Source organism: Periophthalmus magnuspinnatus, chromosome 4 (assembly GCF_009829125.3).
Source record: "Periophthalmus magnuspinnatus isolate fPerMag1 chromosome 4, fPerMag1.2.pri, whole genome shotgun sequence".
Classification (NCBI taxonomy): domain Eukaryota; kingdom Metazoa; phylum Chordata; class Actinopteri; order Gobiiformes; family Gobiidae; genus Periophthalmus; species Periophthalmus magnuspinnatus.
In genome coordinates, this window is record NC_047129.1 from 34,749,295 (window position 1) to 34,765,112 (window position 15,818).

Sequence of the window (15,818 nt, forward strand, 5' to 3'; positions counted from 1 at the left end):
AGGACTAAAGAGGGTCTAAACCAGGACTAAACCAGGACTAAAGAGGGTCTAAACCAGGACTAAACCAGGACTAAACCAGGTCTAAAGAGGGTCTAAACCAGGACTAAACCAGGACTAAACCAGGTCTAAACCAGGACTAAAGAGGGTCTAAACCAGGACTAAAGAGGGTCTAAACCAGGACTAAACCAGGTCTAAACCAGGACTAAAGAGGGTCTAAACCAGGACTAAACCAGGACTAAACCAGGTCTAAAGAGGGTCTAAACCAGGACTAAACCAGGACTAAACCAGGTCTAAACCAGGACTAAAGAGGGTCTAAACCAGGACTAAAGAGGGTCTAAACCAGGACTAAACCAGGTCTAAACCAGGACTAAAGAGGGTCTAAACCAGGACTAAACCAGGACTAAAGAGGGTCTAAACCAGGACTAAACCAGGACTAAACCAGGTCTAAAGAGGGTCTAAACCAGGACTAAACCAGGACTAAACCAGGTCTAAACCAGGACTAAAGAGGGTCTAAACCAGGACTAAAGAGGGTCTAAACCAGGACTAAACCAGGTCTAAACCAGGACTAAAGAGGGTCTAAACCAGGACTAAACCAGGTCTAAACCAGGACTAAACCAGGTCTAAACCAGGACTAAAGAGGGTCTGAACCGGGACTAAAGAGGGTCTAAACCAGGTCTAAAGAGGGTCTAAACCGGGACTAAAGAGGGTCTAAACCGGGACTAAAGAGGGTCTAAACCAGGTCTAAAGAGGGTCTAAACCAGGACTACAGAGGGTCTAAACCAGGACTAAACCAGGACTAAACCAGGTCTAAAGAGGGTCTAAACCAGGACTAAAGAGGGTCTAAACCAGGACTAAAGAGGGTCTAAACCGGGACTAAAGAGGGTCTAAACCGGGACTAAAGAGGGTCTAAACCAGGTCTAAAGAGGGTCTAAACCAGGACTAAAGAGGGTCTAAACCAGGACTAAAGAGGGTCTAAACCAGGACTAAAGAGGGTCTAAACCAGGTCTAAAGAGGGTCTAAACCGGGACTAAAGAGGGTCTAAACCAGGACTAAAGAGGGTCTAAACCGGGACTAAAGAGGGTCTAAACCGGGACTAAAGAGGGTCTAAACCAGGACTAAAGAGGGTCTAAACCAGGTCTAAAGAGGGTCTAAACCAGGACTAAAGAGGGTCTAAACCAGGACTAAAGAGGGTCTAAACCAGGACTAAAGAGGGTCTAAACCAGGACTAAAGAGGGTCTAAACCAGGACTAAAGAGGGTCTAAACCGGGCCTTTCCCTGGACTCACCCAGACCATGTGGTGCACGGCGTACACGTGGGTGTCTCCCATGTAGACTCGGATGGCCCTCAGGGTGAAGCCGTACTTTTTGCCCGAGCGCTGGATGGTGATGGCCGGTCTGGCGCCGGTCACCGCCGGCGACAGGTCACGACTCGGCGACGAGTCCCGAGACGACGGATTGGACGAGAGCGAGTGAGGGGACATTGGGCTGGCCAATGGGGACACTCCATGGTGCTCTGTGGGAAAAAACAGGGTCAGCTCCTCCTCTGGACCTCCTCTGGACCTGTCCTGATCCTCCTCTGGACCTCCTCTTATCCTCCTCTGGACCTGTCCTGATCCTCCTCTGGACCTCCTCTGGGCCTGTCTTGATCCTCCTCTGGACCTGTCCTGATCCTCCTCTGGACCTGTCCTGATCCTCCTCTGGACCTCCTCTGGACCTGTCCTGATCCTCCTCTGGACCTCCTCTGGGCCTGTCTTGATCCTCCTCTGGACCTGTCCTGATCCTCCTCTGGACCTGTCCTGATCCTCCTCTGGACCTCCTCTGGACCTGTCCTGATCCTCCTCTGGACCTCCTCTGGACCTGTCCTGGTCCTCCTCTGGACCTGTCCTGATCCTCCTCTGGACCTGTCCTGATCCTCCTCTGGACCTGTCCTTATCCTCCTCTGGACCTCCTCTGGACCTCCTCTTATCCTCCTCTGGACCTCCTCTGGACCTGTCCTGATCCTCCTCTGGACCTCCTCTGGACCTGTCCTGATCCACCTCTGGACCTGTCCTGATCCTCCTCTGGACCTCCTCTTATCCTCCTCTGGACCTGTCCTGATCCTCCTCTGGACCTCCTCTGGACCTCCTCTGGACCTCCTCGCTCCATTGAGGATTACTCAGATTTAAGACACACGTGAAACACAAAGTTCAACATTTAATGTGCGACTTCAGTGTCTAAAGAAACAGGTTTTATCATCGTGGGATCTGAATCGGTATCGAGTATCGAGTATCGAGTATCGAGTCTCTTCCTTTGATATTTTAGTATCGTGGCTGCAGGACTTTACCTGAGGGGATCATGAGCGAGAGGGCGGAGGAGGAGGCGGACTTTATGACCTTGTTGAATGCTCTGGGCGTGGCCTGAGTCTGCGGCTTCTCGGCGTCTCCCGACAGAAGTCTGTGACGAGCCCGACGCGCCGCCAGGTCGCTGATGGCTCTGGGGGCGGAGTCAGGGGGGTTGGGGGTGGAGTCAGGGGATTTAAAGGTAAAGTCAGGGGGTTTGGGGGTGGACTTAGGGGCTTTAGGGGCGGAGTCAGGGGGTTTGGGGGTGGAGTGAGGGGGCTTGGGGGTGGAGTCAGAGGGTTTGGGGGAGGAGCTGGGTGTTTTCTGGTCGATCTGAGCGTTCGCTCTGATTTCAGGTTTAGCAGAACTGTCAGGAGACGGTTTGGGCCCCAGGTCAGACTCAGGTTTGTGGGCGGAGTCGGGCTGGTCAGGGGCGGGGTCAGGGGCGGGGTCAGGGGCAGAGGGAGAGCCGCTCGCTGTGAACAGAGAAATGAAGAGTAGAACATCATTAGGATGTAGAGCGCCCTCTGCAGGAAAAGGTTATGACATTTTGAATTTTTCGATGTGAGTCCTGCTGCTCTGACCTGAGCCGCCGCAGCGGCGAAGGATCGGGGACTCGTCCAGACTGAGCTCTCTCTCCACGGGACGCTCCGGGGTGGATCCGGGACGGTCTGGTCCGGGCGTCTCTGGGATGGAGCCCGGAAGATCCTCAGACTTCAGGCTCTTCAGAAAACTGGGACTTTTACAGACGACTCCTGAAAGGACAAAGAAGGATTCAAATATGACCTGGTCCTGGTCCTGGTCCCGGTCTCGGTCTCGGTCCCGGTCCCGGTGGACTCACCCTCATCACTGATGTGGAATCGTGGTGGAGCCTCGATGGCCGAGGTGCAGCGGCGGCGCACGGTCAGAGGAGGCGACGAGTCGCTCTCTGTGTGAGACGAGTCCGAGACCGAGAGACGCTTCCTCAGGCTGAGGAGAGGAGGAGACGAGGAGACAAGGAGTTAGGAGACATGTGAGGAGATGAGGAGGTATTTGAGGATACGAGGGATTAGGAGACATGTGAGGAGACGAGGAGGTGAATAAGGAGGTACAGACACAAGACAAAATGAAACGGTGTGTCAGGAGACACACACAGGAGCCTGAGGAGTCCTCCTTCCCCCCTCCTCCTCCCTCTCTCCTCCTCCTCTCCTCTCCCCTCCTCCTCTCCTCTCCTCCCCCTCTCCTCTCCTCCCCCTCTCCTCCTCCCTCTCTCCTCCTCCCCCTCTCCTCCTCCCCCTCTCCTCCTCCTCCCCTCTCCTCCTCCCTCTCTCCTCCTCCCCCTCTCCTCCTCCTCCCCTCTCCTCCTCCCTCTCTCCTCCTCCCCCTCTCCTCCTCCTCCCCTCTCCTCCCTCACTCACTTCTCTGGAGAGCCCAGGAGCCATCCTCTGTCTTGAGTCTTCACTCCTTTCACAGTGTCTCTGGTGTCTCTCATGTCTCTCATGTCTCTGGTGTCTCTCGTTGTCTCCTCACTGAGGCTGCGCTTGGACAGAGGAGGAGTCCTTTTGTCCTCCACCAGAGACAGACGCTCCAGACTCGAGTACACCTGGAGAAAAGACCTGGGTTAGTCCTGGTCTAGTCCTGGTCTAGTCCTGGTCTAGTCCTGGTCTAGTCCTGGTCTAGTCCTGGTCTAGTCCTGGTTTAGTCCTGGTCTAGTCCTGGTCTAGTCCTGGTCTAGTCCTGGTTTAGTCCTGGTCTAGTCCTGGTCTAGTCCTGGTCTAGTCCTGGTTTAGTCCTGGTCTAGTCCTGGTCTAGTCCTGGTCTAGTTCTGGTTGTACTTTGCTGAATCGTGGGGAGCAGGAGGAGAACTGTCTTATCTCCACCGTCTCTTCATCGTTGGTGTCGTCCTCCTCCTCAGAGTCCAGGTGCTGGTACCGGTCGGACCGAGCTGAGGGACACAAAGAACCTTTAGAACTGAGACAGAACTGAGACAGAACCAGAACTTAGACAGAACCAGAACTGAGACAGAACCAGGCTCACTTCCTGTTTGAACACTATGTTCATTTATATAAACAGTCTGTGTCTGATAGAGCAGAACTGTCTGAGGTGTGAAGTACAGTAGCACCCGTAGTAGTAGTAGTAGTAGTAGTAGTAGTAGTAGCAGTAGTAGTAGCAGTAGTAGTAGTAGTAGCAGTAGTAGCAGTAGTAGTAGCAGTAGTATTCATAGTAAAAGTACTTACTGTCGAAGTAGCTGGTGTCGTCCTCTGACTCCAGTTGGGGGATAAACTCGGCCTTTTGTCGTAATAAACTGTTCCAGTCCAAGTCTGAGAAGAAGACGTGATGTTTCACCTCCACCGCTCCACCTGAGAACACAGGAGCATTATACACCTCCACCCTCCTCCACCTGAGAACACAGGAGCATTATACACCTCCACCCTCCTCCACCTGAGAACACAGGAGCATTATACACCTCCACCCTCCTCCTCCTGAGAACACAGGACCATTATACACCTCCACCCTCCTCCTCCTGAGAACAGAGGACCATTATACACCTCCACCCTCCTCCACCTGAGAACACAGGAGCATTATACACCTCCACCCTCCTCCACCTGAGAACAGAGGAGCATTATACACCTCCACCCTCCTCCTCCTGAGAACACAGGAGCATTATACACCTCCACCCTCCTCCACCTGAGAACACAGGACCATTATACACCTCCACCCTCCTCCACCTGAGAACACAGAGGTTCAGAGGAGACTCGGTCATAAACCATTTGGTCAATATTTGAGTCAGATTTAAGACCAAAACTGAAGCTTTTCAGACCAGCCCGTGTCCAGCCCGTGTCCCGCCCGGGTCCAGCCCGTGTCCCGCCCGGGTCCAGCCCGTGTCCCGCCCGTGTCCCGCCCGGGTCCAGCCCGTCTCCCGCCCGGGTCCCGCCCGGGTCCAGCCCGTGTCCCGCCCGGGTCCCGCCCGTGTCCCGCCCGTGTCCCGTCCGTGTCCCGCCCGGGTCCAGCCCGGGTCCAGCCCGTGTCCCGCCCGGGTCCAGCCCGGGTCCCGCCCGGGTCCAGCCCGGGTCCCGCCCGGGTCCAGCCCGTGTCCCGCCCGTGTCCAGGGTCAGTACCTGTTCCCAGTCTCTCCAGTGGGTCTTGTCTCAGGAGGCTGGAGATCAGGTCCTGGGCGTCCAAAGGCAGAGCTTCATCTCCATCAGGCCAAAGGATCTCATCTGAAATATAGAGACGAGAGGTGAGACGGGTGAGGCGGGTGAGACAGGTGAGATGGGTGAGACAGGTGAGATGGGTGAGATGGGTGAGACAGGTGAGATGGGTGAGACAGGTGAGATGGGTGAGACAGATGAGACGGGTGAGACAGATTAGACGGGTGAGACAGGTGCCGTACTCACCGCTGATGACCTGTCCAAACAGCTCTTCCGGCGTGTCTCCAAAAAACGGAGCGCAGCCGACGAGAAACTCGTACAGGACGACCCCCATGGCCCACCAGTCCACAGGTTTACCATAACCCTGACGTAAGATGACCTCAGGGGCGATGTACTCAGGGGTACCACACACCTGGCACAGGAGAGACAGTGGAGACGGGGGAGAGACAGGGGAGAGAGGGGAGAGACGGGGGAGAGACAGGGGAGAGACGAGTGAGAGACACGTCAGAGACAGGTGAGACAGGTGAGAGACAGGTGACAGACAGGTGAGAGACACGTCAGAGACACGTCAGAGACGGGTGAGAGACACGTCAGAGACAGGTGAGACAGGTGAGAAACCTTCAAAACTGCTTTGGCACATGGAGAATAAGCAGCTGGGATTAAAACTTACTTTACATACTTTAGTGTATATTTCATGTATACTTTAGTGTATATTTATAGTGTATATTTAGTATATACTGGTGTATATATCGGTGTACTTTTCCACACCTGTTTGTCGATAAACTCGCGCGCGTCCTTCTCGATGTGTCCTTCGTACAGGTTTGTGGTCAAACTCATCAGGCCGATCTTGGACAGTCCAAAGTCGGTGAGTTTAATGTGTCCCAGAGACGTAATGAGCAGACTGTGAACAGAGACACGTGAACAGAGACACGTGAACAGAGACACGTGAACAGAGACACGTGAACAGACGCGTGAACAGAGACACGTGAACAGAGACACGTGAACAGAGACACAAGAACAGAGACACGTGAACAGAGACACAAGAACAGAGACACGTAAACAGAGACACGTGAACAGAGACACGTAAACAGAGACACGTGAACAGAGACACGTGAACAGAGACACAAACAGAGACGTGAACAGAGACACAAGAACAGAGACACGTAAACAGAGACACGAGAACAGAGACACGTGAACAGAGACACGTGAACAGAGACACAAACAGAGACACGTGAACAGAGACACGTAAACAGAGACACGTGAACAGAGACACGTGAACAGAGACATGTGAACAGAGACGCGTAAACAGAGACGCGTGAACAGAGACACATAAACAGAGACACGTGAACAGAGACACGTGAACAGAGACACAAACAGAGACACAAACAGAGACACGTGAACAGAGACACGTGAACAGAGACACGTGAACAGAGACACGTGAACAGAGACACAAACAGAGACACGTGAACAGAGACACGTGAACAGAGACACGTGAACAGAGACACGTGAACAGAGACACAAACAGAGACACGTGAACAGAGACACGTGAACAGAGACACGTGAACAGAGACGCGTGAACAGAGACACGTGAACAGAGACACGTGAACAGAGACACGTGAACAGAGACACGTGAACAGAGACACGTGAACAGAGACACGTAAACAGAGACACGAGAACAGAGACACGTGAACAGAGACACGTGAACAGAGACACAAACAGAGACACGTGAACAGAGACACGTAAACAGAGACACGTGAACAGAGACACGTGAACAGAGACATGTGAACAGAGACGCGTAAACAGAGACGCGTGAACAGAGACACATAAACAGAGACACGTGAACAGAGACACGTGAACAGAGACACAAACAGAGACACAAACAGAGACACGTGAACAGAGACACGTGAACAGAGACACGTGAACAGAGACACGTGAACAGAGACACAAACAGAGACACGTGAACAGAGACACGTGAACAGAGACACGTGAACAGAGACACGTGAACAGAGACACAAACAGAGACACGTGAACAGAGACACAAACAGAGACACAAACAGAGACACGTGAACAGAGACACGTGAACAGAGACACGTGAACAGAGACACGTGAACAGAGACACGTGAACAGAGACACGTGAACAGAGACACAGAGACACAGAGACACAGAGGTGCTCACACAGGACACAGGGATGATGTAACAGGGGCTATGTCTGAATGTCCACACTCTCCCTGCAGGGGGCGCTATTTAAGGCTCACACATTTTCAGTGGTGTCAGAAAAAGAAAAAAATACTGCACTCAAAATTTCCCACAATGCACCAACAGAGACGAGTCTTTAACTGGACACAACACGAAACGAAACAGAAGCGATGGTGTAAAGGTGCTAACGTTAGCCTTTAGCTCGAGCTGTTAGCAGAGCGATCATGAAGCGTTATGGTGTAAAGGTGCTAACGTTAGCCTTTAGCTCGAGCTGTTAGCAGAGCGATCATGAAGCGTTATGGTGTAAAGGTGCTAACGTTAGCCTTTAGCTCGAGCTGTTAGCAGAGCGATCATGAAGCGTTATGGTGTAAAGGTGCTAACGTTAGCCTTTAGCTCGAGCTGTTAGCAGAGCGATCATGAAGCGTTATGGTGTAAAGGTGCTAACGTTAGCCTTTAGCTCGAGCTGTTAGCAGAGCGATCATGAAGCGTTATGGTGTAAAGGTGCTAACGTTAGCCTTTAGCTCGAGCTGTTAGCAGAGCGATCATGAAGCGTTATGGTGTAAAGGTGCTAACGTTAGCCTTTAGCTCGAGGGGAGACATTCGGACACAGCCCTTGAGTTTGGCGTGTCGTACTTGTCGGGTTTGAGGTCACGGTGAACGATGCCGTAGTTGTGGAGATACTCGAGCGCCAAAACCGTCTCTGCGAAATAAAGACGAGACATTTCCACAGGGAGAGCTCCAATGTTCTTCAACAGCGTCGCACAGTCGCCCCCTACAGGAAGAAAGACCAGGGTTAGACCAGGTTTAGACCAGGTTTAGACCAGGTTTAGACCAGGGTTAGACCAGGGTCCTTTAGGACAGTGGTCCCCAACCACCAGGCGGGGGACCGGTCAGGACCGCATCTTCTCTGATGTAACTTTGGCCCGTCCCTCGCTCTAATAAACTCGTCCATAACGTCCGTAAAATGAACCTCCTGAGAGAAAATGGCCACAGACTATCCATCTATCTGATGCAGTGTAGTTTATTATGTCTGTGACAGATCTGCTCTCGTCTCCACGACGACGGATCACGTTTAACACGTCGCCCAAAAGTAGAGCCACGAGCGAAAATGAGCCAAAACAAAAGTCTTTAGAGAGATTTTTAACAAAGTGGAAAAGGACAAAGAGCCAAAAGAGGAGACTACGACCTCCAAGAAAAAAGACTTACCCTCCACGTACTCCAGGACCATGCAGAGGTGCCTCTTGGTCTGGAAGGAGCAGAACATGGAGACCACAAAGGGGTTCTGGGCGAAGGTCAGGATGTCCCGCTCCACAAACGCCTGCTGCACCTGGTTCCTCAACAGAAGGTTTTGTTTGTTGATCTTCTTCAGAGCAAAACGCTGCCGAGTCTCTTTGTGTCGAACCAGGTACACGGCTCTGAGGAAGAACGAGAGAAGAATGAAAGAGGAACGAGAAAGGAAGGAGAAAGGAATGAGAGAGGAAGGAGAAAGGAACGAGAGGAGGGAGTGAGAAAAGAGAAGAACACAGGACCTCCATAAATTCTGTATTTAGTCAAAGTGTCATGAATAAAAATGAACTGGAAACACAAAGAGAGAGTCCAGACCTGGTCCAGACCTGGTCCAGACCTGGTCCAGACCTGGTCCAGACCTGGTCCAGACCTGGTCCAGACCTGGTCCAGACCTGGTCCAGTACTGTCGAGGTTTTAGTGAGTCCCAAACAAGAGAGGAACCAGGACTAAACCAGGTCTAAACCAGGTCTAAACCAGGACTAAACCAGGACTAAACCAGGTCTAAACCAGGACTAAACCAGGACTAAACCAGGTCTAAACCAGGACTAAACCAGGACTAAACCAGGACTAAACCAGGACTAAACCAGGTCTAAACCAGGACTGACCCGTAGGCTCCGTTGGAGATGAGTTTGATGGTCTCAAAGTCGTCTTCTTGAGGAGTTTTCATTTTGGCCTGAGGAGCAGGAGACGCCGACACACAACTCTGAGGACACACACATGTGACACACACATGTTACACACACATGTTACACACACATGTTACACACACATGTTACACACACATGTTACACACACATGTTACACACACGTTACACACGGTTCATTCATGGAGTCATCGTGTTCTGTCACAGATTCTGTTCAAACTCTTTTTCTCTGTGACATGAATCAGACCAAACTTTTCCTGTTTTAGGTCCATTAGGATTTAAATTATTTTTATTTGTTAAATGTCAGAATAACGACAGAAGGATTTTTCTTTAGAGTCAGAAGTTCACAAGTTCACATTAGTATTTGTTCGACGCTTTTAAACTCTGTAACTTGGGTCAAATGTTTTGGATTTCCTTCCAGAAGCTTCTCACAAAAGTTGCAGGAGTTTTGTCCCATTGGTTCAGACAGGACTGGAGTAAATGAGCCCAGTTTGTGTCCGTCTCACTCGCACACGCCTTTTCAGGTCTGTTCATAGATTTTCAATAGGACTGAGATCAGGACTTTGTGATGGACACTCCAGAACATTGACTTTGTTATCATTAAACCTCTTTGTTATCCTTAAGCCCCTTTGTTATGGACATGTCTCCAAACATGAAGCTCTTTGTCCCTGTTACAAACTGTCCTCTGTGTTTTTTCTGTGTCTTTTGGAGTCATGTCTTCTTCCTGCAGAGTGTCCTTTTTTCTGTGTCTTTTGGAGTCATGTCTTCTTCCTGCAGAGTGTCCTTTCAGTCCATGTCCTCAGTCCTCGTTTCACTGTGGATAATGACACACTCTTACAGCTTCAGCAGCTTCTTCTCCAGGTCTTTTTCTTTTGTTCTTGTGTTGCTCGTTCGTCTCTGGGACACGTGTCCTCCCTGAGCAGAGACGACTGGTTCTATGTAAAAGTTTAGTCTGATTCATGTCACAGATATATATATTTATGTGTATTTTTAAATCGAGTGTAAACTTGGTGGTCCACTGTGTCCTGTCTGCATTTATACAGCGCTTCATTTGAGGAAGTGCACTGTTAACATGCTAGTTGTTGTTTAAGTGTTTATAAAGTTATCATGGTGAGTCATTAGAACGATCTGATGCACGAGATCAGTCACTTTGGCCTTAACTGTTTAAACTCGTGTTTTTATGTTTTAAAACAGTAAAACTGAAACATCTCGTCTGTGTCTTTGTGAAGAGTCTGACCTCGGTGGAGGCGTGGGTGGAGGCGTGGGTGGAGGCGTCGGTCTCGGGCGTCTCGGGGAGTTCGCTGTCGTAGCTGCTCAGCTGAGCGATCTCTGAAACAAACACATCAGAGACTAATAAATCTGTTTACTGTACATGTTCCAGGTTCTGTTCTGTGCAGGTTCTGTTCTGTGCAGGTTCTGTTCTGTGCAGGTTCTGTTCTGGTCACGTCATGTTTCAGGTTTAAATCAGTCCTGTTGAGTCTCTATGGTTCTCATCTCTATGGATCATTATGTTTTAATTTACACTTTCAAAATCACAATATTCATCTAAAACGACTTAATAAAGCCACTGAGTTCCGAGTTAGAAAACTGTACCGCACGCTGTAGCGCCCCCTATGGACAGAGGCACATCACACTAAAGCAACACATTTTTATTCATTTGGACCAAAATGACGACGCGACGCTGCAGAATCTACGAGTATCAACGATTAAGAAAATAAAACTGGAGAAGGAAGAGCGGACGTCACAGTGGGCGAGAAGAAACTTATTTGACCTGGAGGAGGAGTCAAGCATCTCCATGGAAACAAGCAGGAGGGGTTTGTTTCTATGGAAATGCCTGAGTCCTGGTCCAGTCCTGGTCCAGTCCTGGTCCGGTCCTGGTCCGGTCCTGGTCCAGGTCCTGGTCCGGTCCTGGTCCGGTCCTGGTCCGGTCCTGGTCCGGTCCTGGTCCGGTCTCCTTACCCTCCAGTGGGTCCCGGTTGAGTCCCAGTTGGCTGATGATGTACTTGGGCAGATCGCTCCGGATGCCCTCCCCTTCTCGTGCCTGTCCCTCGGCGGCCTCTAGAAGGTGGTAGAACTGCTCCGGGTCGAACTCCAAACACTCGAGGAGGCGCGCGGGCCGAGAGATTATCATCATGAGACGTTTGATGGTCTGAGACACCGAGGTCAGCTCTGAGCCCTCGGACCGCTCCAGAGCCTGAGGAGAGCGAGGGGTTAAACAGCCTGAGTTTCAGTGTGTTGTACACATGTTGTCGTGTTGTACACATGTTCTCCTGTTGTACACATGTTGTCGTGCTGTACACATGTTGTCATGTTGTCGTGTTGTACACATGTTGTCGTGTTGTACACATGTTGTCGTGTTGTACACATGTTGTCGTGTTGTACACATGTTGTCATGTTGTCGTGTTGTACACATGTTCTCCTGTTGTACACATGTTGTCGCGTTGTCGTGTTGTCGTGCTGTACACATGTTGTCGTGCTGTACACATGTCGTGTTGTCGTGCTGTACACATGTTGTCGTGTTGTCGTGCTGTACACATGTTGTCGTGTTGTACACATGTTGTCGTGCTGTACACATGTTGTCGTGTTGTACACATGTTCTCCTGTTGTACACATGTTGTCGTGTTGTCTTGTTGTCGTGCTGTACACATGTTGTCGTGCTGTACACATGTTGTCGTGTTGTCGTGCTGTACACATGTTGTCGTGTTGTCGTGTTGTACACATGTTGTCGTGTTGTACACATGTCGTGTTGTCGTGCTGTACACATGTTGTCGTGTTGTCGTGCTGTACACATGTTGTCGTGTTGTCGTGTTGTACACATGTTGTCGTGCTGTACACATGTCGTGTTGTCGTGCTGTACACATGTTGTCGTGTTGTCGTGCTGTACACATGTTGTCGTGTTGTCGTGCTGTACACATGTTGTCGTGTTGTACACATGTTGTCGTGCTGTACACATGTTGTCGTGTTGTACACATGTTGTCGTGTTGTCTTGTTGTCGTGCTGTACACATGTTGTCGTGCTGTACACATGTTGTCGTGTTGTCGTGCTGTACACATGTTGTCGTGCTGTACACATGTTGTCGTGTTGTCGTGCTGTACACATGTTGTTGTGTTGTCGTGCTGTACACATGTTGTCGTGTTGTCGTGCTGTACACATATTGTCGTGCTGTACACATGTTGTCGTGTTGTACACATATTGTCGTGCTGTACACATATTGTCGTGCTGTACACATGTTGTCGTGTTGTACACATGTTGTCGTGCTGTACACATGTTGTCGTGTTGTACACATGTTGTCGTGTTGTACACATGTTGTTGTGCTGTACACATGTTGTTGTGTTGTCGTGTTGTACACATGTTGTCGTGTTGTCGTGTTGTACACATGTTGTCGTGTTGTACACATGTTGTCGTGTTGTACACATGTTGTCGTGTTGTCGTGTTGTACACATGTTGTCGTGTTGTCGTGTTGTACACATGTTGTCGTGCTGTACACATATTGTCGTGCTGTACACATGTTGTCGTGTTGTACACATATTGTCGTGCTGTACACATGTTGTCGTGTTGTACACATGTTGTCGTGTTGTCGAGCTGTACACATGTTGTTGTGTTGTCGTGTTGTACACATGTTGTCGTGTTGTCGTGTTGTACACATGTTGTCGTGTTGTCGTGCTGTACACATGTTGTCGTGTTGTACACATGTTGTCGTGCTGTACACATGTTGTCGTGTTGTACACATGTTGTCGTGTTGTCGTGTTGTACACATGTTGTCGTGTTGTCGTGCTGTACACATGTTGTCGTGTTGTCGTGCTGTACACATGTTGTCGTGTTGTCGTGCTGTCGTGCTGTACACATGTTGTCGTGTTGTCGTGCACACACATGATCGTTCGCACTCACGTCCTGCAGGAGTTTCTCCAGACTGTCCTGGAGCTCACAGAAGTATCGTGTGGTCACCAGTCTCTGACGGCTCTTGTCCAGAAGGTCTCGGGTCAGCTCCAGGAGCTGGTGTTGGATGAAGCTCAGGACCCCGTCAGACAGGACTCCTCCATCACCACCAGGGGGCGCCCCGTCCACACAGTCCCCCACCGGGGCGCTCCCTGCAGGAGGAGCAGAGGACAGCAGCTCCAACAGCTCCAGAAGTCGCTCCTCCATCTGAGCCGTGGCCTGAAGAGATCACACGTGTCACACTACACGTGTGTACACACACACACACACACACCCCTACACACATATACAGATACACACATATACACACATACATATACACACACATACACGTATACACACACACACACACACACACACACATACATCCACACACACACAGATGTACATAAACATAGTATAAACATGTGTGTTTACATGTTTACATACATGTGTATGTAAACATGTAAACACACATGTTTATACTGTGACCAAACGTGTAAACTCAGAGAATGTGGTGACAGAGGGTCAGAGGGTCAGAGGGGTGTGATCTACAGGTCAGAGGGTCAGAGGGTCAGAGGGGTGTGATCTACAGGTCAGAGGGTCAGAGGGTCAGAGGGGTGTGATCTACAGGTCAGAGGGTCAGAGGGTCAGAGGGGTGTGATCTACAGGTCAGAGGGTCAGAGGGTCAGAGGGGTGTGATCACACAAAAATGCTACGCACCTTTGGGAATCGCTCTTTGTAAACATGGTTCATCATCAGGATCTCATGGTCGAAGGAGACGGGAGACCGACCAGGACTAGAACCACAACAGAACCAGGGTTAGACCGGGACTAGAACCACAACAGAACCAGGGTTAGACCGGGACTAGAACCACAACAGAACCAGGGTTAGACCGGGACTAGAACCACAACAGAACCACAACAGAACCAGGGTTAGACCGGGACTAGAACCACAACAGAACCACAACAGAACCAGGGTTAGACCGGGACTAGAACCACAACAGAACCAGGGTTAGACCGGGACTAGAACCACAACAGAACCAGGGTTAGACTGGGACTAGAACCACAACAGAACCAGGGTTAGACTGGGACTAGAACCACAACAGAACCAGGGTTAGACTGGGACTAGAACGCTGCCACGAGGCGCTGACTAAATAAATGAAGTTCGATTTTTTAGGAAAGTGTCAGAAATGATGAGCTGGTCTCAGGTTTAACGAGGTGAGTCATTTTAATTCTGTCAGCTCACGTCAAGTTTCTTAATCCTCTCGACCAATCACAACAGAGCCTCCATTAGCCACAGGCCAATCAGAACGCAGCTCTTTGACTGATGACATCACCTCATTTTTGACTCACAGATGTTCATGTGTCAATTAAACCATGACCCGAGATCCACCGATGCTAGCAGCGTCCAGAGACATGTACACACTGTCTACCTCAGGGACCGGGATCTGGGTCGGGTTTTTGGGGGGTCTTACCTCAGGGACCGGGATCTGGGTCGGGTTTTTGGAGGGTCTTACCTCAGGGACCGGGATCTGGGTCGGGTTTTTGGAGGTTCCTCTTGGTCCCGGTTGGAGCTGAAGTGTCGGGTGAAGAAGTGGATCTCGTCTGGGGTCGGCTGGAAGGGCAGCTGGTGTAATCGCTCCTGAGACGAACAAGACTACACAAAAAAGTACTTCAAATCCTCAGTACACATAAAAACTTAAAATATGAGGGAGATGGAGTAGTACAAATACAAGTACTGTAGTACTCACCGACACAGTGGAGCTCGGGGTGTTGGTTCCATATCCAGACGAAGGCAAAGACGCCAAGGACCAACGGCGCCCATCACACCTGAAACAGACCAGGACTAAGACCAGGACTAAGACCAGGACCAGGACCAGGACTAGGACTAAGACCAGGACTAAGACCAGGACCAGGACTAGGACTAAGACCAGGACTAGGACCAGGACTAGGACTAAGACCAGGACTAAGACCAGGACCAGGACTAAGACCAGGACTAAGACCAGGACCAGGACCAGGACTAGGACTAAGACCAGGACTAGGACTAGGACTAGGACCAGGACGAGGACTAGGACCAGCACCCAGACGAGGACTAAGACTAGGACCAGGACTAGACCAAGGACTAAAGTAGGACTAGACAAGGACCACTCCAGGATTAGACCAGGACTAGACGAAGTTTCAAGCATCAGAGCGGTGGTCGTTCTGCTCTGTTCTGTAACTGTACTCATTTAGAGTACAGTTACTCTAATTGAATATTCAGAATATGTATTCTCAGTATGTGTAGGTCAGAGGTCACACAGGTCAGAGGTCACACAGGTCAGAGGTC

The 15,818-nt window shown here is 50.5% G+C and overlaps 1 protein-coding gene across 1 annotated transcript in view; it reads right to left on the bottom strand.

Moving 5' to 3' along the window:
• The window catches only part of mast2 (microtubule associated serine/threonine kinase 2), a 38,660-nt gene that overhangs the window by 10,557 nt on the left and 12,285 nt on the right, over window positions 1–15,818 (bottom strand). The window contains exons 17-35 of the mRNA XM_055221580.1: window positions 15,244–15,322; window positions 15,010–15,149; window positions 14,214–14,289; window positions 13,464–13,730; window positions 11,535–11,769; window positions 10,813–10,904; window positions 9,537–9,634; window positions 8,851–9,059; window positions 8,278–8,416; window positions 6,217–6,349; window positions 5,695–5,860; window positions 5,416–5,517; window positions 4,534–4,656; window positions 4,132–4,241; window positions 3,715–3,899; window positions 3,159–3,286; window positions 2,902–3,072; window positions 2,323–2,793; window positions 1,286–1,512 (exon numbers count right to left, since the gene is read on the bottom strand). Coding sequence (XP_055077555.1) covers window positions 1,286–1,512; window positions 2,323–2,793; window positions 2,902–3,072; window positions 3,159–3,286; window positions 3,715–3,899; window positions 4,132–4,241; window positions 4,534–4,656; window positions 5,416–5,517; window positions 5,695–5,860; window positions 6,217–6,349; window positions 8,278–8,416; window positions 8,851–9,059; window positions 9,537–9,634; window positions 10,813–10,904; window positions 11,535–11,769; window positions 13,464–13,730; window positions 14,214–14,289; window positions 15,010–15,149; window positions 15,244–15,322 — 3,151 coding nt within the window. The remainder of the gene's footprint in view (window positions 1–1,285; window positions 1,513–2,322; window positions 2,794–2,901; window positions 3,073–3,158; window positions 3,287–3,714; window positions 3,900–4,131; window positions 4,242–4,533; window positions 4,657–5,415; window positions 5,518–5,694; window positions 5,861–6,216; window positions 6,350–8,277; window positions 8,417–8,850; window positions 9,060–9,536; window positions 9,635–10,812; window positions 10,905–11,534; window positions 11,770–13,463; window positions 13,731–14,213; window positions 14,290–15,009; window positions 15,150–15,243; window positions 15,323–15,818) is intronic.